Source organism: Colletotrichum fructicola (genome assembly GCF_000319635.2).
Source record: "Colletotrichum fructicola Nara gc5 chromosome Unknown KSG_Nara_v1_contig01, whole genome shotgun sequence".
NCBI classification, from domain to species: domain Eukaryota; kingdom Fungi; phylum Ascomycota; class Sordariomycetes; order Glomerellales; family Glomerellaceae; genus Colletotrichum; species Colletotrichum fructicola.
In genome coordinates this window covers 4,900,040-4,923,614 of record NW_027094051.1, presented here as the reverse complement: position 1 = coordinate 4,923,614, position 23,575 = coordinate 4,900,040, and the positions used below count along the sequence as shown (strand labels likewise).

At 56.9% G+C, this 23,575-nt stretch overlaps 4 protein-coding genes across 4 annotated transcripts; 3 read left to right on the top strand and 1 right to left on the bottom strand.

The window, feature by feature from the left end:
* Positions 1-11,678: 11,678 nt before the first annotated feature.
* On the top strand, positions 11,679-14,859 carry CGGC5_v001384 (putative transcriptional regulatory protein; the record flags this gene model as incomplete). Its single annotated transcript, XM_032034424.1, has 2 exons — positions 11,679-12,676; positions 12,729-14,859. The coding sequence occupies 2 exons, from the start codon at positions 11,679-11,681 to the stop codon at positions 14,857-14,859; spliced, it is 3,129 nt and encodes a 1,042-aa protein (XP_031886414.1).
* Positions 14,860-15,320: 461 nt separating this feature from the next.
* Positions 15,321-17,422, bottom strand: kri1 (the record flags this gene model as incomplete). Its single annotated transcript, XM_032034423.1, has 2 exons — positions 15,321-17,197; positions 17,251-17,422. 2 exons carry the CDS (start codon positions 17,420-17,422, stop codon positions 15,321-15,323), a joined length of 2,049 nt encoding a protein of 682 aa, XP_031886415.1.
* Positions 17,423-18,074: 652 nt separating this feature from the next.
* Positions 18,075-18,960, top strand: VPS21 (Vacuolar protein sorting-associated protein 21; the record flags this gene model as incomplete). Its single annotated transcript, XM_032034422.1, has 3 exons — positions 18,075-18,152; positions 18,216-18,279; positions 18,377-18,960. The coding sequence occupies 3 exons, from the start codon at positions 18,075-18,077 to the stop codon at positions 18,958-18,960; spliced, it is 726 nt and encodes a 241-aa protein (XP_031886412.1).
* Positions 18,961-20,001: 1,041 nt separating this feature from the next.
* Positions 20,002-23,020, top strand: RBBP6 (E3 ubiquitin-protein ligase RBBP6; the record flags this gene model as incomplete). The annotated part of the gene is made up of 5 exons (XM_032034421.1): positions 20,002-20,042; positions 20,102-20,211; positions 20,268-20,626; positions 20,681-20,999; positions 21,054-23,020. The coding sequence occupies 5 exons, from the start codon at positions 20,002-20,004 to the stop codon at positions 23,018-23,020; spliced, it is 2,796 nt and encodes a 931-aa protein (XP_031886413.1).
* Positions 23,021-23,575: the final 555 nt, after the last annotated feature.

The following is a 23,575-nucleotide window of genomic DNA, read 5'->3' as shown; positions in this document are numbered from 1 at the left end:
AGAGAGTGTATTGCTTTAGATGGGGATCGGGCATGTTGGGGCTCTATTGAGCAAAGGGGTTTATTGTTTTTTACCTGTTCGGTTTAGCATTGCGTGGGAGTTGGACGGAAACTAGACATTCTGGACTGGGGATTTAGGGGCTAGAAAGGGGGCGCGGGCGTAGAAGTGCATAGCACGGGTTACGGGTACGCTTGATAATGATTGAAGAACAACGATATCATCAAAGTTTTTTCTCCTGGTCTACTTGGTTCCCCGAGAGGTGGTTCCCTGGACCTGTTGCCATGGTGAGCCGTTCAAATGGGAGGGGTGTGACCTGCCTTGCCATAATGCTTCGCAATATCGCTCCTCGTCTGGTGCGGAACGGGGTGAGGTTGTGTCTACACGGATGATGGGATCTTGAATAGGTCCGATTTTGGAGATTGGCCCGCGGGATATCCGCCATGTTTTCCCCGCCGTGCTATGCTGGCGTGGGCATGCTCCAAATGTTGATTGTGTTGCTCGCTGTATTCTTGGACAACTATATTCGTGCCCCTAGACGTGACCGAGTGCTCAGGGGGGTCTACCATCCGTCTGATGTTTCGAGGTTGGATCTCGGTCCATCGTGAGGCGGACATAGATCTGATTCTGGACGACAGCACTTGGACTCGTGGAAACGTCGAGAAGGACGGGTGGTCATCCTCTCTATTCTTGGCTACGGGACGGACGACGATGATGGATCCGAGAAGGGGAGGGTGCCCTTGTATCATGAGAGGCAGTGGAAGGAGCAGATTCGTGCTGCTATTGGGTCTTGCCGTGGGCACATAGACATCGTGACTTTCTATTCCCGTCCTCCAGGAGTCACCATGAGTATGAGGTATACACATCGCCGCCCCAGCGCGGCGGCACCGACCACGACGACAAGCCTGCCTGTCTGCCTGCTTCGCTGGGGGCCTGACGGATGCGGTCTTGCTATTGGTTTTCCGGGTGGCAATGCGTACGACTCTATTTCTGTCATTGGGAAGAGCATCGTTCCTCCTTTGGACATGTCATCCGGACAACGTCGTGGTGAGAGGGGCACGAGGAAAGGAGGCTTTGATTCATCTCATCGTGTAAGTACGCTCCCCCGGCGGAGAGTGGCACAGCAGATTCAACAGAGACACGCATTCAAGATGAGATTGCAGCACGACGGCGATGCGCGATGGGAGAGCCCAGGTATCCGGGCCGTCTAGTCTGGGATGCTTCGCACGGGATGGGATTGGTTATATCGTCTTCGGTATGAGCTTCCCCGACGACGCCCTGGAAAATTTGGGATGAGGCCGGCCGTGGTCCGTATCCCGTAGCACTCCGGAGCCATGGCCCTTTCTTTCCGGGATAGCAGCAGTCGTTTGTTGGGCAAAGAAGGGACAGTCATGTCTGCTTAGGGTTTTCTCTGATGTGCATTGCCTACAACACGAACACGACGACCGCTGCTGCTGATGCTGATCAGATGCCTGGCTCGGTGCCGGCACGTTATTAGCAAACAAGCCTCCTGGTCCTTTGATGTCTTCATCGTCGATGGGGCGAGCCTCTTTTGTCTCCCTCATCTCCAGGGCTGCAGGCTCGCCAGCGACCAAAGGGCCCGAGTGGTGATGGGGCTAAGCTGCCTTCGGATCCAAGTCCGAAACGCGGGCACGACGAGGGACGAGGCTGCGCTGGTGGCCTGGCGCGTCTATTGCGCATCGATCTGATGAGCCAGTCGCCTTTCTTCTTTTGCACCTTTGCTCCGAAGCCTCCTTGCGCCGTTCCTTGGGGCCGTGTACTTGGTTTCCGCCCCGGGCAGCTGGTAGGGCAGGAATTTTGATGATGTGCACTTGTCTCTCTTTTTTGGCGGCCCTAGTAGAGCGAGGCGTAGGGCGGTGGCTTTGTGGCGTTCGAGATGAAGAGCCAGTCGTATCTCAAGACGGACGGACGGAAGTGGGTCTGGTGCGGATTGGTCGACGGGGGACCTGCGGGGGGCGGGGACACTGGATTGGTTCCGGTCGACCACCGGGGGGAGGTGTGGGGCCGCGAATGAGGAGGGTGTGGGCACAGAATGTGTTTCCCTGGCTGGTAGCGAAACGTCGCGTCTCCGTACAGTTAGGCACGGTGCCGACAGGGAGAAAGTGGATGCAATTCGACAGTGTGTGTGTGTGTGTGTGACTGCACCTGGGTGAGGTGTCCAGGGGGGCTTGAGTGGATTCTTCCTTGGGGTAAGGGCCACGAGATGGCAGGTGCACGCTTGAACACTCCCATATTGCACCGAGAAAACGCAGAAGATGCTTGCCCTTGAACGCCAGCAATTCGTTCTTCAGCTGGACCGTGTGAGGCAAGGTAGGCTCAAGATTTTTTTTTGGTTTCGGGACGAAGACCGTTTAGGATCATCCGTAAGGACTTAGTAAGGCTGGCTAAGGCCTCCTTCGTCTCTTCTCTTCCATCAAACCGAACGTTGTTCGCCCCCTCTGCGCACGTCCTCGATCCCCCTCTCTAGCGCCGCCTCCAACAGAGGACGACGTTGAATTTCGGTGGCGGGGCACTTCCCAGAGAACCATACCCGCCCTGTGATCCCTTCAATGTCTGCACCTCTCTGCCTGTGCTGACGAGAAGATGACGGGGGACACTCCTGTAAGTAGACAGCATCGGGAACCACTTTTGGCCTCCGGGAATGAGATCACCCGTCCCCAAAGTCAAAGTCATGCATGCAGCTTGAACAGACAACGCCGTAGACACGGACGGAGACGGAGACGGAGACTACGGAGCGGCTAGTCTGGAACCTTGGTCTTCACTTCTGGGATGAGGTATGTGCCTTGGCGTCGTCCAGAGCATCGAGACGAGAAATCAACGGTCGTGCTATGAAACCGAGCTCAGGCACACTGGGCGTCTTATTCGCCGCTTCGTCTTTTCTTGCAAAGCGAAGCCATGTAAGTTGATCTCCTGTTGCGCCTTCATGGGCGTTCCTGGCGACCGACATTCGATTATGGCCAGACGCCATTTGCTATATCGTTCTGGCTTGTCTTTGCGACTGACAGCTGCACCGTTCCGCGCGCGTCACGTCGCGCCAGGCAGCTTTTCTCCTTCACTCCCCCCCTTGACGCGGATTTGACAGAACATCGTTACCCAAGACGGAGCTTCGAATGGTCCGTGTTGTCACGTCAACGTATTATGACACGAGCCGGCCCTTTTTGCGTCGTGGGAGGGTACATACCCCGAAATCGCTTTTGTGTAGCTCTACACTCACGTGTCAACCATATGCTTTGCGGGCGGGTCGAAGTTGGCCTTGAAGAATTGACGTGCAGTTGATGCACCGTCGCGTTCCTGACATGCCGTAGTTCGGAGCTATGCGCAGATGTGGCTTTCGCTTGCGCAACTCGAGTGTGATCAGGTCGAGGCTGGCGGCGACCGGGCGGCGGCTGGCCCCTCTTCTTTCACGTCTTGTCCCGCCAGGACCCAAAATCCTTCATCGGTTGCGCGGATGCTCGGCTGAGCTGCGTCTCTTTGAGGGTTCAGGGTTCATGACCGATGGCTGAAGTTCCACCACAGCCTAGACGTAAATGAGAATGGCTGGCCGTTTGAAGGCATCGTGGATAAGCATAGCAAGGGTGTCTTGATTGGCTGCCCGGGTCGCAGAGTCAGTCAGACAAGAAGCGACGGAGATCATCAGGCCGGGGTTCAAGGGAACATGACCCCCAGAGATACATCGCTCCATCCTGCGTGATCACACATGCTGCTGTATTTCTTGGTTGATGAACACAGGCTCAAGCAGCGGCACGCTTGCTGCATGACCCGTGATGCACCCAAGCACCGGCATGGAGCAGCGTGGCCGGGGAGGCAAAAGGCAACTGGGGGCGCGGGGGACGTATCTAAGCAGACGGCGAGACGAGATTTGCAGAAAAGCTCCGAGATACATGACTGATCTGTTTGATGAAATCAGCAATGTCACCTAAAAAGGGAGGGGGTGTGGCCAGATGGAACACGGGAGGACCAATACAGACTGGCGGTGTCGCCAGATTGATGGCCTTGGTGAGCCGGCCATGCGTGCCAATCCTCGACGACAGATGCTTTGCTATAGGTCACGGTCGACGTTGTAACGGCTGTGGGCGCGATGTCGAGGAGAGTTTGTCGCCATCAGCCTTCCGAGATGACGGACGGCGGTGACAGGTGAGCAAGCATATGGCTTGTTTGCTCAGAACCAGTCAACATCAACAACGGACGCGGAAAATCCCGCGGAAGCGCCGTCACCGGTGGCTTTCGTCAAACCGCATGCCGCCAATCTCGGTCGAATTGTGGTGACAAGGCGTTGGGCACATAGGCCAGCATGAGCAAAGGCGACTTGCAAAGGCGACTTGACACCGCACATCATTCTCGACATGATACCTAAGCAGGACGGAGTAAGGTCGAGAAAGGGCCAGAGGGCCACCGGAATCGACGTGGTCTTCCTGCGTGACTTGGTCGATGCTCTGGATCGCAATGACTACGTCCAAGTAGCTGCGAAGCGCGGTCGAGCATCCAGGGTCTAAGCAACATGGCGCAGACGGCGCAAGAGAAGGCCGCATCAGCAACTCGTCATCGCGAGCAGGCGTGAAAACAAAAACAGATATCCAGACATCAACCTCGTCAGGGGCGGAAGGAGGGATGTGCGGATTAACAAGCTGGCGTTAAGACGGTCTCAAGCACGGAGGGTGGGTATGAAACCGGAGAAGCTCTAGGGTGTATCCCAGCGAGTTTTGCCTCCTCCAGGCCTGACGAAGTTGGAAAGTGTGTCGATCTTGAGCGTTATTCGGTCGTAGACTAGCTCGATTGCGCTCCAGCTTTCATCCAAAGTCGTGCTTTTTCTCGAAGGGGTTTAAGAATCAAGTCAAAAATAGTGTTCGCGGCGTGTCAACGGTTCCCACCCTTTTTGATTGACAGTTGACAATGCCCAGCATCAAGCAAAATGTGATAGTGGTGCTCTCTCGCTCGTGTCGATTCGCGACTTCTTCCAAGTGCTCAGGGGGGCAATTCGATGGCTAAGGTCGTCATCGAAAGGACGGCTCGTACGAGCACGAAGAGATGCAACCTGGACGAAGATAAGGTAGAAGCATGGACAGGAGGCAACAGGCGCGCAGACCATAGCGGCGATGTTGGGCTGGGCAGGGTTGTAGTGTTTAAGGTGAAGGTACCCAGTCAGGCAGGAAGATCATCGCGACTGTCGCATTCACGGGCTTGCGTTTTTTTGGAGGACGGGGGGTTGTTTCCCCATCTGGGTGTAACTCTGGTCTAGTGAGGAGAGAGAATGTGGACCGGTCCTGCGTTGGGGAAGATACACCAACGACACTGAGTTCTCTCACTCACTGCGGTGGTTGCTTTCAAACTAGCAAGACGTGAGTGACACAAGCGCTGGAATGTGGACACGCACCGGTGCGAAAGACACACAAACGACAGGCAGGGGGAGGCATGGAAGCCACGACTTATTTGCCCCGTGTTGTCGGATTCATCGATGTCAGACATGAGTGTTAAACTCTCTTGTCTTCGTCGAGGCGTGGTGTTTTGGACGCTGAAATTGAGACATACCACTAGAATACGTAGCGAGAATTCCAGCTGATTGATGTGTGGAAGGTATTCTTAGAGAACCGTACATGACGGGCACCACGGGAAACCTTCAAGGGCTGCAGGTAAGTCCCTGTTTCCCCAAAGCTTTGTAAGCTGTGCAGATGCATGTAACCTTGGTTGCGGTAAACTACGCGGTACGTCTGCTTTCAACCGAGGCCCATCGCCATATAGTTGCTCCAAATATCGCGTTGAAGACTTTTCATCGACTGATGGAACATATTTGGCCGACATGAGGTGAATTGTTAATTACGAGAGAACTGTTACGAGTACGAGCATGGCGGATAAGCAAACAAAGAACCGGAAATACGATGCAAATGCCAGTTAGCCACGATGGCTGAGCACGAACGACGTACTAGACTGAGCCCAATTGACGGGCACTGACAGAGACACGGACAAGACAGTTCGGTCATCTCCCCATCTTTCTTTCTTGCAGCAAGACCGTTCCTGGCATAGGCACGGTTCTAGGCTTAGTGTTCCTGAGGTCGTGTCTCGTGGGTGACGGAACGCTCGAACGCGTCCGGGCTGGTCTCGTTGTCAAGATTGTCAGGTCTGGTGGCTGGAGTGTGGAGTCGCAGGTGTCCCCGCCAGAGCTCTCCAACACAGACAAGTGCCAGTCCTCGTCTCCACGTCGTCTGGATGCTGCCCCGCCGGATGGACGGCGCCAGGTTCAGGGTCAGGGCTCAGGCACCAGGCAAGGCTCTTGATGTTGTTGATCATTCACTGATCGTGTGGCTCGTGGATCCCTTCATACTAGATGTAGATGTAGCTAGTAGTTGCTTAGTGATCCTCAGGTGTCGGTCTGGACGGATAGCACTCCGTAGAGGAACGTTACTCTTGACATGGACAGAATCGCCTGCACATAGTTTCTGCGGCTATCCAGTCTCCGAGCACGAGCCAAGCTGAAATCGTGATCAATGAGGCTACGAGCTACGGTGAAGCTAACGCAGTTGCGGCTCTGGCCCTAGAGCATGTTTTGGACATCAATCGTCCTCAAAGCTGGGGTGAGATGCTTGTGAGTCGGTGCAATGCTTTGACGATGGTAATCTTCAGAATCAACTCCAAGTGGAGGTCAAGGGCTGCTTGGGAGGACCTTTGCAGTTCGTGCTTGTGTTCGATCTTCTCCTCAGCTTCTTCACCAAACGCTTTGCAGCAGCGCAGAGTGCACCGTGAGCTCCAATCCAGGACCCACAACCTTCAGCACGCCCCACATGGCGTCTTTACATAATCACTCATAATCTCCAAACCGCCAAACCTTAACACCGACGCTGGTCCTGGAAACCCGCCTCCTCCACACTGCACATCGCCGCCCTCGCGCAGCTTGCAGCACCCTCCACATCACGCTCGTCCTATCATCGCTCAGACATATCGCGATCTGCCATCCCCTCCTTCTTAATTCTCCTACCTACAGCTCGTCAACCCCGAACTTCGACCGCTCGAGACGGTCCGCCACTCGTCATGGAACCGGCACCCTCGTTCCCCGGCCGCCGCGGCACCGACGTCCACTCTATTCGTTCTTCACTGGTCCAAGACACCGCTACTGAATCGTCAATAAGGACCAAGCCAAAACTGCGGCAAGCAACCTGATCCCTGGCCGAACCCAATGACGTCCACCACAGCGAGCTAGCCTCACCTCTCTACACTCCGAAAGATCGCCCTGCGTTCCCACCTGGGGCAAAGCAATCCAACCCAACATTGCGCGCAGTGCACCAGGTTTATCGACGAAAAAACTACCAGCAGCCAAGGCACGGATACGCTTCTAGATTGCAATATGCCATTTTGCCTTGGCTCCCACAGTCCAACTTCGGTCAAACAAAGCGCCAAGCCTACATATACACCCCGTCTCATTGGCGCCGCTGAAACCTGAGCTAGCATCAACTTCGACAAACTTCGTCTGCCTCTACTCAAAGCTTGCCCGTCTTCAAAAGTTTTAGTCTATACATCGGACACGTTCTGCATGGGTCACAGTCGGGGCGCCATCCCGTACAGATCCGGTCGGCGTCGATGTGCTCGAGAACCCACCACACCGAACAACCAGTCTGCAGTAACGACGGCATCCGGACAGCAAGGTGGTCTGGGCCAGCCCGGGCAAACACGGATCATGCCCAAACCGATGCAAACCTGCAGCACTCCCTCCTGGCCATGCCCCGGGGTCCCTTGGCCGCTGCCGCCCCGTTGCGACCGTCTCAGTGGAAGTTGCCGCCGCCCGGTGGCATGGCGGGTTCAATGGCACGTCGTTCAGCAATGTCGCTGTGCAGTCACTTACTGGCATCGCGTTTTGAGGCCCCAAACTTGAGCGGTAAAGAAGCCAGGGGTCATGCACTGAGCTCCAGCCAACCAGCTTGTTGGATCCCGCATGGCCAGCGCCATTCCCGTGGATGCACATGGCCGACAGGTCACCTGTGAGGCTTGATCAAGTTGGTTCCCGTCGTGATGGACGATAATAGCACGGCGAAGCTGTTTCCGCTTCGTTGCGCGAATGAATATCTGCCATACCGGACTGCAAGAGAGACTCAAAACAATCGCGGCGGCACCATGCTTCGCGAGGTCTCTGAATAGCGACGGCAAAGATGAGAATGCAACGACAATGATATCTCCATCCCGTCTGTTTGGACATTCACAGCGGTCCGAGTCTGAATACTGGCTCTCCCCAGCTTCATCCTTTGTATGATATCTGCACCTCACACACAGATTATCCGCACCACGCCGTACCGCACTCAACCGCACGGCCGGGCTCTCTTGGAAGCCAATTCCATGGTTGGAGATACACGTGAAGTTTTGCAGGATTATCACCAGCTCGTCAGGAATATCCCATCGTTTCCGCTGACCGCATGGCACCTCATCTGCACGCGGCGGCGCATATACCCACCCGCACCGGGACAGTCTCGGAAGTCACCTCCAGTGTCTGGCTGGGGGATCCACCAGGCTTCCGGCCCTCCCACATCCTCCCCTCCCCGATCCATCCCTGATTTGGCGCGTCGACCAGAGCCCCCTGTTCCCTACCATACCCACTTTCGCGTCCCCACATCTGTTCGCACTGCCATCGCATCGTGGGTCTTGGGCCGGGACGCCTGGAGAACATCTCATCTGCATCGACCTCCAGATTCAAGGGGGGTTGACGTTTGCGAGAAGGAGGATGCAACATGGTCTGCGTCGTAAACTTTCAGGAACGACCATGCAGACCCTATCAAGAGGTGCACATTTCCAACGCATGTTCGATTCTCGTGTGTACTGGTGCACTTTCAAGAACCTGTGCAGGTCATTTCAATTGCTGTTGATGTTCCGGTTACTTCCAGCCAGAAGAACATGCGTTGGTTGCAAAGTGGAATACGCACACGCATGAGCTGCAGACCCCTGTTCTCGGGCATCTAAATGTCACGCCCAGATCGACGTCTGTAGGGGGAGAGGCCTCATCATTTCCTCTACCTAACTCTGTAGATGTACTTGGGCGTCTGTGCGAGGAGCAGCTGGGTTGTGCCTTTCTTTTTCTCACCTTGTTACTTACTTCACATTAGATACTCAGCATGCCAATGAAGCGCTTTTTTATTTCATTACTTGGTCGGTCCTGGATTGCCTTGGCGGGCCACCTCCAGCCTGTGGGATGGACGGTACTCTGCCCGGGCTTATCTTAATAGATGTACGCAACGTGAACGGCAGGGACCAGGCGACATGTCGTTCGTTGCGGCTTAGGGGTTGCACTTGAAGAGATTTACAAGTCCCCCTTAAAGGTACAGGAGGAGGTTGTTGTCGTCGTCGTCGCTATGGTTGGGCATTATGATTGATGCCCCCCTTTCCGTCCCGATCATCCCCATCCATCTTGTCTATTCTTATAAAACCCCACGCCCCTCTCTCGTGCTTCTGCGCCTCGAGGAGAAAGCTTGGTAGATCTTCGATGCATCAGCTGCAAGTGTCGTCCCGGACGTCACAATTCTAGGCCATTGTTGTTCGCTACCACTAGCTCCCTCTTCAAGTCTTCCCAAACCAGCATAGAGTCTCGGCCTGAAAGGGAAGGGGCCTAAGAGGGTCTCGCGCCGCGCCAAATCTACCACCAGCGCTAGCAGTTCCGACCGCGTACAACACAACACAGCACAGCACACACGTCCACGTCGTCGACACCTGCCTTTCAGCCTACCACCTACACCTGGGGTCCTTCATTTTGCGGTGCTTATATTGCCGGTGGGAGAGAACCCTCCACCACCCACTCAATGTCGGGTCCCCATCACTTTGAGCTACAGAGCCGCGCAGCCAGCCAACAAGCCAACAAGCCGCTACACCACAAGCACGAGAGCCACGAGCGCAGCATCTTTACCCCGCGGTGAAACCACCTGTCAGGCGGTGGTGGTGTTGTTGGGGATTCCTGTTGCTGTTCTTCTGCAGCCAAGCGGGATATATAAGGTTCTTCCCCAGTTTCCGTCTCCGTCCGAAAGAGCTCGCGGGGAGGACGACTTCGAGACCTTTTCTGGAGAAACAAGGCCCACTAAGACGGGCGAGGCACAGCCATAAACGCAGCAAAGACAAGACGACGCCAGGTTTTTGCCTTCAGCGCCAGTTCCAGCGCCAGCCTCACTCGCATTGCCAGTGCTGAGGAGGTGCTGAGCTGCGTTGCCTGCCGTATCCGTACCAAGTACCCAGGTACTCCGTGCCTCCCTCCCCCTTTGGCGACCTGACGTTCCAGCAGCCAGCAGCAGTACCCCACAATTGGACCGCCGAAAACGCCTTTTGGCCCTGCCCGGGCTTCTGGAGCCCTCTTGGTGCTCTGGGCTGTCTCTCGCTCACCTGCAACTGCACCTTGGGCCTGCACGCTCACGCTGCAAGCCTGCACCTGGCACACACCCGCTCTTGGAGCAAAAGAGGTGCAGCGCCCACTTCTTTTTCGTCCACTCAGAGGGCCAGGCCAGGAATCCACGCAATCAGAGGCATCATATTACCACACGCCCCCCTCACACTCCTCACGCTCCCCACGCTCCTTGTCCTCATCCTCCCGCGACTCCTCACTCACAGCACGAACGCCAGGTGCCTAGGTACCTCACCTACCTAGCACCAGTACCAGCATTAGCAAAACACAATACCAGGGCTGCCAGCACTGCGAGGTGTGAGGTGTGAGGTGTGTGGTGTGGACCCCCCTCCCCCTCCCCGGCCGTCGACACTGACCAGCCAGTGCGGTGTCTTCTCCCCAACCCCAGTTTTTACTCCAAGCCGGCGACGTTCCCCATCTCCTCCCAAAATCGCAAATCTGCTCCGCTGCTCTGGTTTTCTCTGCTTTGCTTTGCTTTACTTTTGACCTGGGTCCTGTCTCTGAGAGTCTTAGTCTCTCTCTCGCTCCTCTTTTTTCGTCCTTCTCGCTGCTCGAGGACGCCGAGTCAAAATTTCTTCTCCCCGACAATTCTCAACACTGCGTCTTTCTCTTCTCCGTCTCTTCCCCGCCCCCAGACACAAGAGAGTGAGAGAAATAGAGACTGCGTGTATGTGTGTGTGTGTGAGTAAGAGCTTTGTTCCAGCTCTTTCACACAATTCCAGTTCCTTTTTTTTTTTTTTTGTCCCAATTCAAATCAGCCAACCAACAACCTCTCAATTCCCCGACTCAACAACACCACAGCCGCAGACACCGGCACGCGACTCGGATTGCCCCGGGCCAAGACGAGTCTTTTCCCGCCGTACCATGGTCCATCTTGCGACCGCTGTGACCCCCACAACTCACACTTACACCCGCGGTCTGAAGGCATAAACAGGGACAGGGACGAACGCCGTTCTCTGCGCCGGCGCGTGCGGGGAGTTAGAACCAGAGCCAGAGCAAGAGCCAGTGCCCCGAGTAGGATTGCCAGCAGAGGTGCAGCTGCAGGTGCCAGAGCAAGACCCAGCTCGCTCGGAACCGCCTTCTTCCACCGTCGCCTCCTCGTTGATCTTTCCTTGTTCCCCCCAGATGACAAAGGACAATGTCATCTAGTCTGCAGCAGCTCCAAAGTCACCAACTCAGAGCTGTCAGTCTCGAATACTCGCAGCACGGTCTAGACTCTCCCGGCGCCCATTCGCACCATTCCCATATAACAACTTCCTCGGCTTCCCACCAACCCTTTTCCTCAGGAACCCCAAATGACGGAATGCGGTCCAACAGCGCTTCTCAAAGCTTGGTCGATGCCTCCCATTTTGCCGAGGACTTTTCCTTCCCGCCCCACGACCTCCAGGACCAGAATGCAATCATGTTTCTCGGCGACGCGGACCACGCTACCGACATGTTTTCAACCTCGCACCGCCATTCCGTCTCTTCTGTAAGCGGCGGCGGTCGTCAAAACTCCATCACCGTCATGTCCGTCCCCTACGGCAGGGCCGTCGACCAGCGCCGGCACAGCGTCATCACCTCGGAAGACGGCAGCCAGGACGACCAGGCCGAACCCAATCCTCTCGAGGACAACGGCGCCGACGAATTCGGCTTGCCTACCCAGGCCGGCAATGCATCTGACTTGTCAAAATCCAAGGACGACAAATCCGACCAGACGCCCGCCTGGAGTGAGCTGAAGACGAAGGCCGGCAAGGAGAGGAAACGGCTCCCATTGGCGTGCATTGCCTGCCGCCGCAAGAAGATTCGATGTTCGGGAGAGAAGCCTGCGTGCAAGCACTGCCTGCGATCGCGCATCCCCTGTGTTTACAAAGTCACAACGAGAAAAGCTGCCCCCCGTACCGACTATATGGCCATGCTGGACAAGCGACTGAAGCGCATGGAGGAGCGCATCATCAAGATCGTACCCAAGAGCGAGCAAGACGCGAGCGCCGCCTCTCTGACCCGGGCTGTCGTCAAGCCGGCGATCCCAGGCTCACTCTCCGCTTCAAAAGCCAACGCAAAGAAGCGACCCGCAGACGAAGCCTTTGGCCAGGACCTTGACCACTGGGCAAAAGCTCCAGCCAAGACAAGAATCGAACCGCCAAACAAATCCAACACCCTCCAGGCCCAAGAAGCAGAAGAGAACAAGCTATTCCTCGAAGGTCTCGACGCGCTCCCGCCCAAGGAACTCCAGGAACACTTAGCCGAGATCTTTTTCGAGAACATCTACGGCCAAGCGTACCATCTCCTCCACAAGCCAAGCTACATGAGGAAGCTCAGGTACGCCCATCGTGATCATTGAGAAGCTGAGGTTTGCTAAACTGTTCTGCAGAGCCGGCACGTTGCCACCCGTTCTTGTCCTATCTGTCTGCGCCATTGCAGCCCGTTTCTCGAGCCACCCGAAACTCAACAGCTCGTCGCCAAACTTCCTGCGTGGCGAAGAATGGGCTTCGCACGCAAGAGACATCTGCACCAGGCGGTATGAGTGGCCCAACATCACGATATTGACATGCCTTTTGATTCTAGGCCTGCACGAGTTTGGTACCTGCCACGGCGGTAGGAGCTGGGCCCTCGGCGGGCAAGCGATCCGCATGGCTTTCGCCTTGCAACTCCACAGGGATCTTGATCACGACCCCTTGAACCGAAATGGGGCGTCGCAACTAAGCTTTATCGACCGGGAGATTCGACGGAGAACAATGTGGGCCTGCTTCCTTATGGATCGTTTCAACTCGTCTGGAACAGAACGGCCGACTTTCGTAAGGGAGGAGACGATTGAGATCCCGTTGCCGATCAAGGAAAAGTACTTTCAGCTCGACATGCCAGCCCCGACCGAGACTCTGCGAGGCAAGGTTCCTCACCCGGTATCCGCAGAAGACGGACAGCTCGCCGACGTGAAGGAGAACATGGGCGTCGCTGCCCACATGATCAAGACGATCGCCATCTGGGGTAAAATCATCACGTACCTGAACCAGGGAGGCAAGGAACTCGACCCTCATCCGATTTGGAGCCCCGAGTCTCAGTACGCGACCCTGATGCGGGAGGCGGAGGAGCAGCTGAATAACATCCCCGACTTCCTGAAGTACTCTCCCGAGAACCTGCAGCTGCACGACACAGAAAGGATGGCGAACCAGTACTTGTTCCTTCACATCGCCATGCAGCAGAACATCCTGTTTCTTAACAGGGTAGCCGTCGCGTCGCCAAACAGCCCGGTTGCTCAAGACGTTCCTCGAGAATTCGTCACAAAGGCCGGAGACACCACATTTGCCGCTGCGAATCGTATTTCAGAAGTCCTCAAAGATGCCGAGTCGTATATGGTCACCGCGCCATTTGTTGGTTACTGTGCCTTCTCGTCGGGTACCGTCCACATCCTGGGTATCTTCTCGGGCAACCCTGCCGTGGAGGCGGCGTCCAAGCGGAACTTGGCAACCAACGTCAAGTTCCTGTCCAAGATGAAGAGGTACTGGGGCATGTTCCACTACATGTCGGAGAACCTGCGCGAGCAGTACCGGACCTGTGCAGACGCTGCCAGAGGAGGATCCCAGACCAAGGAGAGTTCGACGGCGTCGCCCATCTTCCAGTATGGCGACTGGTTCGATCGTTACCCCCACGGCGTCTCCCAGTCCGACTTTTCAGACCCAGCGACGGCCAAGAAGAAGGAGAAGGGCGACGATGCAGTGTTGGAACAGAAGCCGGAGCTCCACACTGTCGAGGAGTTCTTCACAACCTTGTCCCCACCGCGCAGCACCGAAGGCAACACATCGAGACCCAACCCTCTAAAGCGCAAGTCGTTCGCCGGGAAGAAGCTGGGCACGTCGGGCATGCGCTCAGATGGAAGTCAATTGGAACCACTGTCCACTGAAAACATTGCTGCATCAGCTCAGGAGCAACTGAGTGCTCGCATGCAACAGCAGCGGGGCATGTCCGGCGCTCTTGGCGGGCAGACTAGCGGCCCCTCCAGCTTCAATCCCCTCACCGTGCCACATTCCCAGGGCTCAAACTACCACGCCTTGTCCCCGATCAGCCCCATTGCTGTCAGTCAGTTCGGGCATCATCACCAAGGACCCGCGCCGTTCTACCCGCCTGATCTGCTCAGCATGTCTCTGAACCAGCAGAACGGGATACTACAGCCCCTTGACCGACAGCTCGTGTTTGGTGCGTATTCGATGGAACCGGGCAACATGGGCCACTTTGACGGCCTCGACTGGGATGGCATGCCATCCAGTGCCCACAGCACTTCCGGGACACATCGGGAGGATTCCCGCCCACGTCCGCAACGAAACGCCAATGGTATGGGCGGACACGGCCACCAGACAGACGGCATGGGCTTTGTCGGCCAAGAGGCGTCGTCCGCTTGGTTCATGCCGTTCAACATGGAGCCACCCGAGATTGGGCAGGACATGGGCATGAACCTCGATGGCTTCGGCAACATGTTCAGCAACGGCCTGCACCACGGCGCGAGATGAGCTGGGGAGCACACATTCAATCATATTGTCTTGTTTAATACCGTGATACGACGGCTTCCGCAAGGAAAGATCTAGGGCGCCGGGTGTGCCTTTGGGCTCTGTATTATCTGTATATGTCTTGGACTTTCCATGTTTCCCTTGCTTATGACTATATGACGGAAAAGACGGGACGGAGCAGGACCGGGGACTTCATTGGGCGGGTCAAAAAATATCTACTTGGGTAGCGTAGCGATTCCGATATACTTGTGTGTGAGATACCAACCCACAGTAATGCAGCATGAAGACCACTACGTTACCGTCCAGATGTTCGTGATTAAATGGAGAGAGAGAACCTTTACGTGGTATCGGTGTGTCTAAAAAACAATGTGACTACTTTTCTAACCCCGTTCCCCAAAAGAGTTATTTACGCAATAGACAAATAAGAACTGTTGACAGTTCCGTCAGAACACGCGGGTTTTACACTACTCCGCAGCTGCACCCGTCTCCTCGGCCTTCTTCTTTCCCCTGGATCTCTTGCGCTTCTTGCTCAGGCTGGCGCCTCCGTCCTCGACGTTCTCCTGCGTCGTCGTCGTCTCGTCGGAGGCTTTCTTGTCGCTCTTCCTCTTCTTCTTGCTATCCTTGAACGTCGCGCCCTCAAAGTCGAACGTGGGCCCCGTGCGCTCGTACTCGTTGCCAAAGTGCTCGCGGCGCCACTGCCTGAGGCGCGCCTTCTTGCCAAACTTCTTCTTGTCCTTGCGCTTCTTGTCGTCGTCGCGGTAGGGGGCGAGCTTCTTCAGGCCGGCGAACTGGTTCAGCGCGGCGTCGGAGGGCGCGAGGAGGATGTCGCGCGCCGTCATGCCGAAGGAGGTCGGGGACGTCTCGCGGTAGCGGAAGCCGAACATCTCTGGCGTCTTGGAGGACGACGATGATGACGCCTCGGGGATGTCGAGGTCCATCTTGGCGTCGACGAGGGCCTCGAGCTTGGCGCGCTCCGCCTTGGCCGCCTTCTTGGAGGCCAGACGCTCCTTCTTGATGTCCTTGGAGGTCTTGCGCTTCTTTGACGGACGGCCGTCCTCGTCTTCCTCCTCCTCCTCCCCCTCATCGCCCTCTGCCTCCGGCTCGTCATCTGTGAGTGTGATTTGCGGGTGCTCCGTGTCGTCCTTGAAGTCGGGCACAATGTCCTTGATGTCAATGTCGTCGTCCCACGTGGGCTTCTTTGGCCTCTTCTTCTTGCTCTTCTTCTCTCCGTCCTCCTCCTCGTCGTCGTCTCCCGAGCTCGCGCCGCCCTCGATTTGGGCGTAGTACTCCTCGCCGAACTGGCGCTTCATCTCGTCCTCCCACTTGTCGTCCTCCCACGCGTCGTTGAGGAAACGCAGCCACTCGTCCTCGCTGAGTTGCTTGCCGCTCAGGCCCGCCGCCTGCTTGATCTTCTTGAGCTTCTCCTCGGCCTCCTCGAGCTTGAGCTTGCGCAGACGCGCCTTCTCCGCCTTGCGCTCCGCCTTCTCCGCCTCCTTGCGCTCCTTCTCCAGCTCACGCGCCCGCTTGCGCGAGCTCGCGGCCTCCTTGCGCACGGTGCGCGCGTTGGTGATCTCACGCGAGTACGTCTTCAGGGCCTGGTTTGACTTTTCCGGGTCCTCGAAGCGGAGGTTGTACGCCTCCTCGAACTTGTCGGCCAGCTCGCCGTCGTCGCCCTCGCCATCGTCCGACTCGAACGCCTTCCAGTTGTGCTCGCCGCCCTCGGTCCACGCGCGCGCAGCCATGAAGTTGGAGAGGAAGAGCTCCGGGTCCTTGTCGGCGTTGGCAATGTCGTCCTCCGTGATGGCCTTCTTCTGCTTCTTAGACACCTTGCGGGCGCGGGAGGGGTGGACGCCGTCTTCGGTGGCTTCGGGCAGCTCGACGACTTGGTCAGGCTTCCGCGTGACAAAGTCCCCGCCCTCCTCCTCCTCGTCCGACTCCTCGGCCGCCTTGTTGATCTCGGAGATGATGGACTTTTTGAGGGCGTCCTGCTCCTGCGCATAGGTCTGGGGAGGCGGCGCGTCGTCCTCGTCGTCGGACTCGCCGACGCCGCCAGCCAAGATCTTTTCACGGTGGTAGTCCTTGAGGAAGAGTGGCTTCTCCTTCTTCTTGGAGGGCGTGGGCTCGGCGTTGGGGGTGTCCTTGAAGAAGGTGAAGTTCTTGTCCTTGAAGCGGGGGTCCTTGTTCTTGATGGCGGAGAGGGTGGCGGAGATTTGGGCGTCGAGATCTTCGGTGGCCAGGAAGCCTTCCTCGTCTTCGGTCTCGTCCGAGGATGAAGAGTCGTCGTCTTCGTCGTCGTCGTTGTCGTCATCCCGCTTGCCCGTCTTTTTGTACTTTTCCTCCACTGGCCATGGTTAGAGATGCGTCAGATACCAATTCAATTCAAGATGAACTTACGCCTGTGCAACTCCTCGCGCTTCTTGTTGTGCTCGAACCGCTTCGCGTACTCCTCGTTGACCTTCAACTGCGGCGCCGCGATGTCTGCCCCTCCATCTTCGTCGTCTGAGTCGCTGTCGTCCAATAGGTTGACCTTCTTGGGCACCGACTCTTTTGTCGGTGCAGGCGCCATGTTGTCGGTAGTCTCCCTGCTGAGGCTCGGCCGCGTCGTTGCAGAATCCCAATGGGCGGGCGTTGTGGTGGGAACTTCAAGGGAACATGCAAAAAGCCTTTGGAGGGTCCTCAGAATCAACGTCCCGGAAGGTGGTCAAGCAACTTTTTTTTTTCTGCCGCCCAGCGACGCCTGGAGCTGCACTGCGACCCTGTTCGGCAGCACTGGGTACGAAGGTACGTGCCTGGGATGGAATTTTTGGCGGGGCCCGGCCTCCATCAGTCCATCGGGGTCCGCAGCGGAAGCGCGGCGGATTGATTCTCCGCTGCCCCTCTAAGGATTGGAGCTCCGAGCAAGAGCATTGGCCAACCTTGGTCGCTGCCTTCCGCTGGCTGGGGCCCCTTTGGCCCTTGGGGGGCGGTGCTTCGTCATTGTTGCGCCTCACCACCCTCGTCGTTTCAGTGGCCGAGCTGTGGTCCTACGTATCACCTCTACCACCAACCCATTTACCTACCACCTATCAACCCATCGCGCAAAAGGCAGCAAACCCATCCCAAAAATCCGCTGTCTGATTCCATCCGAACCGATCCCTGAATCCCGCATCCCCCGCAATCAAAGAGACCCTCCGAATCAAGGGCATACATTTGTCGACTTGCAATAACCGATAAAAAAGATGGACGGATCCGGCGGTGCCCCGAAGCCGAGCAGCAGCGTCAAGCTGGTCCTGCTCGGTGAAGCTGCTGTTGGAAAGGTACGCCCACCACGCCTACGGCAGACACCACGATGAGACATACTAAGAAATCAATCTTCGCAGTCATCCCTCGTCTTGCGCTTCGTCAACAACGACTTTCAAGAGAACAAGGAGCCCACCATCGGAGGTACGTAGAGAAAAGTCGCCGCCCGCCGCCCTGTCGTTCGGGCCCTCGTCGCGAGACATGAACCTCTATGGCTAACCCTCAACCACTTGGTCTGCAGCCGCCTTCTTGACACAAAAGTGCAACCTGCCGACCCGGACGATCAAGTTCGAGATCTGGGATACCGCCGGCCAGGAGCGCTTCGCCTCGCTGGCGCCCATGTATTACCGCAACGCCCAAGCCGCCCTCGTCGTCTACGACCTCACGAAGCCCACCTCACTCATCAAGGCCAAGCACTGGGTCGCCGAGCTGCAGAGACAAGCGTCGCCCGGCATCGTTATCGCCCTCGTCGGCAACAAGCTCGATCTCACCAACGGCGCAGGAGAGAGCGCCGGGTCTGCCGGTGGCGACGCCGGCGAGGATGCCGACGGGGAGGACGGCTCCGGCGACGCCCGCAAGGTGTCCACCGAGGAGGCCAAGACGTACGCCGAGGAGGAGAGCCTGCTCTTCTTCGAGACGAGTGCCAAGACCGGCCACAACGTCACCGAGGTCTTTACCGCGATCGCCAATGCCATCCCCGAGACGTCGCTGAAGAGCGCGAGAGGAGCCGGTGCGTCGCATGCCGTGAGCCGGGGCGGAGAGGAGCAACGGGTCAACCTCACCGGACCGAGGGATGCGGCGGCGAAGGAGGGATGTGCTTGCTGATTGTGACGACGACAAACCTAGGACCTTGGCGAAGAAGGGAATTGTTGAATTTTTCACGTTTATTTTTCGGAGTCTCTAGTCTTTATGCGCTGCATTTCTGCTATAGGGTTCATGTTCTTTTTTTATGGGAAGCGTCCATCCGGCAGAAACTGGGAAAGCTCGTAGTGGGGAGAGCCACTTTGGGCGCGTGGACGATAATGGTGGTCACGTTTTGCTCCAGATAGTGCACACTATCCTTCCCGCTCCCAACCTTCGCATGCTTGCTATCCGTTCGGTGTGTAACATTGGTGGTTTTGTGTGTTTGCAACGGCAGCGGGACGAAGACGGACATTGGGATGGATCTTGCAGGTCAGCTTGGAACTGATAGCAGTCGTCAGTGCATTAGGTAGACGGAAGTATCATACACTCAAAGACAAGTTTGATAGCCTTTTGTCTTTGATCGCACTTCATTTGATGTTACTGCCGGCTGTGAGACAACGTCGTTGAGCGAGTAATTGCACCATGGTCTGTCCTGACCGGTGCCTGTGGCCGGTGGTCGGTCGGCGGTTGGTAAAAAAACCAACCGGGTGGCAGGGTGGCCGAGGCATGCGCACAGGGCCACACGTGCGACTTACAGTGGGTAGCCGTACGAATACAGACGGCGGCCTGTCAAAATCAGCCAAGTCTGAAGCAAGCACTGTAAAACAGGCAGGTCGGGGTGGTGAAGGAGATGCCTGGTTGGTCAGTCACCGCCCACGCGTCCCACCTTTTTTTCTTAGTGTTCCCGCGCCTTCGTCCACCTCACCTCGTCACCACAGAATCTTTTATTACGACGGGTTCTGCGCAAGAGGGTACGGGAGAAAAAAACTGTCCGCCAACAACACGCTCGTCGACATGACCGTGTCCCGCGCGACACGCTGAGCCGTCAATTCTCTTTCCATAATAGTACCTTGCTGGTGCCAAGACCCCGGCAGTCGGCCAATTATTCTACTGTACTTTTTCGGCCCCTCCACGTTACCCATGTATCCCTCGTCTTGATTTTACCTCTCGACCGACGACGTTATGGCTTCGTCAATTACACCCGCTCAGGCTGAGCTCATCAGGTGCGTTTGTTGACTGCGCAGGACGATGGTGCCGCATGCTGACAGCAGTGATTCGGCAGCTCTCTCGCGCCTGAAGACATTCCCGTCAAGCTGCGATGCGCCATATGTAGCGAATTGGCTGTGAACGCCTTCCGCCTGCCTTGCTGCGAGCAGGCCATCTGCGAGACATGTCAGTACCACGCTCTTCCCCATCACAACCTCGACGTCGGTTTAACCCTCCATCAGGCCAGTCTTCACTACCGGCATCATGCCCCGTCTGCGAGCACTCGCCAGTCTCCGCCGACGACTGTACGCCTCACAAGTCTCTGCGAACGACGATCAAGGTCTTTCTTCGAACCCAAGAAAAGAAGCGGGAGGAGGCGCGAGCCAAGGAGAAGGAATCTGCGCCCCCGACGCCCATCGATGTGAAGCCGAGCGCGTCGCTACCTGCCCCGAACGATTCTCCGGCTGTGCACGCAGAGGCGTCTCCGCAACCTGCTGAAAAGGCGCATGCCGACGACAAGACGGACGCGGAAGCCGCGCCAGCTTCGGCGGCGGAGGCGACCGCTCAGAACGAAGCCGATGTGGCTGATGCCCCAAATGATGTTTGTGCTTTCCGCCTAACACGGGATGCTGAGCTCCGCTTACACCTTCACCAGGACGCGCAGGACCACAACGAGGAGCCCGGCCTCTCTAAGGGAGATGACGATGATAACGAGACCGTCATCATCACTGGCGACGAAGACGCGGCGACCGCACCCAGGCGAGGGTCTCAACAGGACGATGACACCGCGGAGAACGGTAACGACCAAGGCGATGACGCGAGCACGAACCCGAACATGAGCTTTAACTCGATGAACGGCGGAAGCTTCCCGAACATGAGCTTCAATGGATCTGGCGACTTTAGCCAGATGCAGATGATGATGGCCATGCAGAACGGCATGGGCGCCAATTCTTTTGGCAACTTTCCTATGATGGGTACGTTTCACCTCACATGATGCCTGCCGACCGCAGCTGCTAACACGTCGCCAGGTATGCCAGGTATGGGTATGGACCCAATGGCGATGCAGAACATGTACATGAACGGCGGCTATGGTCCTCAAGGCATGGGCATGGGAGGCTTCGGCGGTGGTTTCGGCTCAGGCTCCAATAACTGGAACGGGCAACAATCATGGAATTTCGGCCAAGATAATTTCAATTCTGCTAATGCTGCTGGCATGGGATCTGGTGACTTTGGCAACTATAACTCAGGATTCCAGTCAGGGTACAATCAAGGTAATTTCGGTCACCAATTCAATGATTACCGCCGCAACAACTACGGCAACCGTGGACGTGGAAGGGGACGCGGCTACTACGGCGGAGGCTACGGTCGAGGCGGATACCAACAGTATGGCGGCTACGGGGACCACGGTCAGATGCAACAGCAGTACGGTTCCAACTACAGCCAGGGCGCCGGTGACGCGAGCCGCACCGACAGCAATGTGGATGAGTTTGGCCGCGAACGAAACCCTGACCAGGACGAGAAATCAAACGCGGGAGGAGACAATGCAGATGGCGGAGACGGCTCTAAACCCGTGAACGAGGGCGGGAACGAGTCTGGTCCTATTGATGCATCCGCGCAAGACGCAGACAACGCAAACATGGCACAGGATGGTGACTATTCTGCCTACAGTGGTAACAACATGAACGGAGGTTATGGGCCGACAGGATTCTCAAACCAGAACCAGGGATTTGCACAGCCCGATGTTCCTTTGAATGCTCCCACGGGACCCAAGGCCATGCGTCAAGGCCTACCGAACACTAGTCTGCATACCCTGCGGGCTCGAGGATACGTCGTCGCCGATGAACAGGCCCAAGAGTCGCCAGTAGATGGCCCTGATCAGCAACAACAAGAGTCCAACGTGGAGCAGCCCCGATCTAGAAGTAACTCTTCGACGCGCGCCAAAGATAAGGACAGGAGCCGTCGTCGTGACGTTAGCAGAGATCGTGAGAGGGAGCCCGACAGCCGGTCTGAAAGGGAATACAGCGCCCGAGACCGCGAGTACTCTAGATCACGCTCACGCACCAGGGAACCTAGCAGAGAACGCAAGAGCGATCGCAGTGATCGTGATCGCGACCGCGACCGCGACCGTGACCGCCATAGGCGTAGACGCAGGCGCTCCGAGTCCAGATCCGTGGCCGGAGATCGTGACCGCGGTGAACGAGACGATGAGTACCGTCGCAAGAAGCACAAGAGCAGGAAGCACAACGCGTACGGCGACGAGGATGACACCAAGTCCCGTTCTAGAGATGATGGGTACGAGGAGAGATCAAGGTCTGCCTCCCCTAGCGACTCAAAGAGATCCAGTCACCGAAGCCATAGGGACCGTGACGAGAAACGGCGAGACCGCGAGAAGGACAAGAATCGGGACGACGACTACGACCGCCATCGGAAGTCGAGTCACCGCTCCCATCGGGACAGAGACCGCGACAGGGACCGTGATTATGACCGGGACCGCAAGAACCGGGACCGCGAGAAGGACCGCAAGCGTGACAAGCACAGGGATCGCGACCATCGGCACCGCGGCAGCCGCAAGCACTCGCCGGAGCCATCGCCTTTAGAGAAGGATTTCTACCCGCCCACCGGGCCACGCGGCAACGCTTCGGGGCTCGAAATTAGGGGGGCAAGCTCGAAGCCTGGCAAGTCGTCGGAACGACAAGACTCTGGCAGACGGGGTTCACAAGCGTCCGTCAACAGCAAGTCTGCGCCTGCAGCCACCAAGGACCCGCACGCCCTCGAACGCGAAGCGAGAGACCGTGAGCGTCTGCTCAAAGAGACGCAACGTATGGCGGGCCTTGCTGGTCTTGCGGGCATTAAGCGCAGCAGAGACGACGGGGGCGGCGATGACGGGAAGCGAAGTCGCCGGAAGGGACGGCGTAGTGAGGCCATCAGTATGGACGACGAGGAAGAGCGTATGCAGAGGATGGAGGCCGAGAGGGAAGGCTCCCGCTTCCGTTAGCAGCAGAACCAAGCCGCGACGGGGGAGAAGGGTCGGAAGCAAGCGGACGATGCGGTCAAGAGGATCCTCAATAGCCTGCGCAGTCACATGACGCGCAATAGCAAGAGGAGAAGAGAGAACAACCGTGCCGACCATCAGTAGGTGAAGTCTGGCTTACTGTGGCTTGGTGGGATGCATTCCAGCGGTCCGGCTCCCTCCCCGTCAGTTATCTCTCGTGCCGCAGGCCCCCGGGACGGGACGAGAGCGAGCGACAGCGAGAAAAGACTTGTATGTTTAGGGGCTGGCACGTTACATTATCCAAAAACCCCTGACGAAAGCGACTGCAAAAGTTATTCAGCGGGTGCGGGCGGCTTGTGGGATTATAGTAGACTTACAAAGCTTCAGTGGCCGGTACGGGCTGTATAGAGTTTATTTAATTGGACTCTTTGAGATCAGATTTGGTTATCGTGACGTATTCTCGCGCTTCTCTGGCTCTGGTCTTTCGCTACTGTGCTTGTCTTGTCACAATCAGGTTGCGTAAGAGAGGTAGGAGTGGATAGGCAAATTGACGTGTGT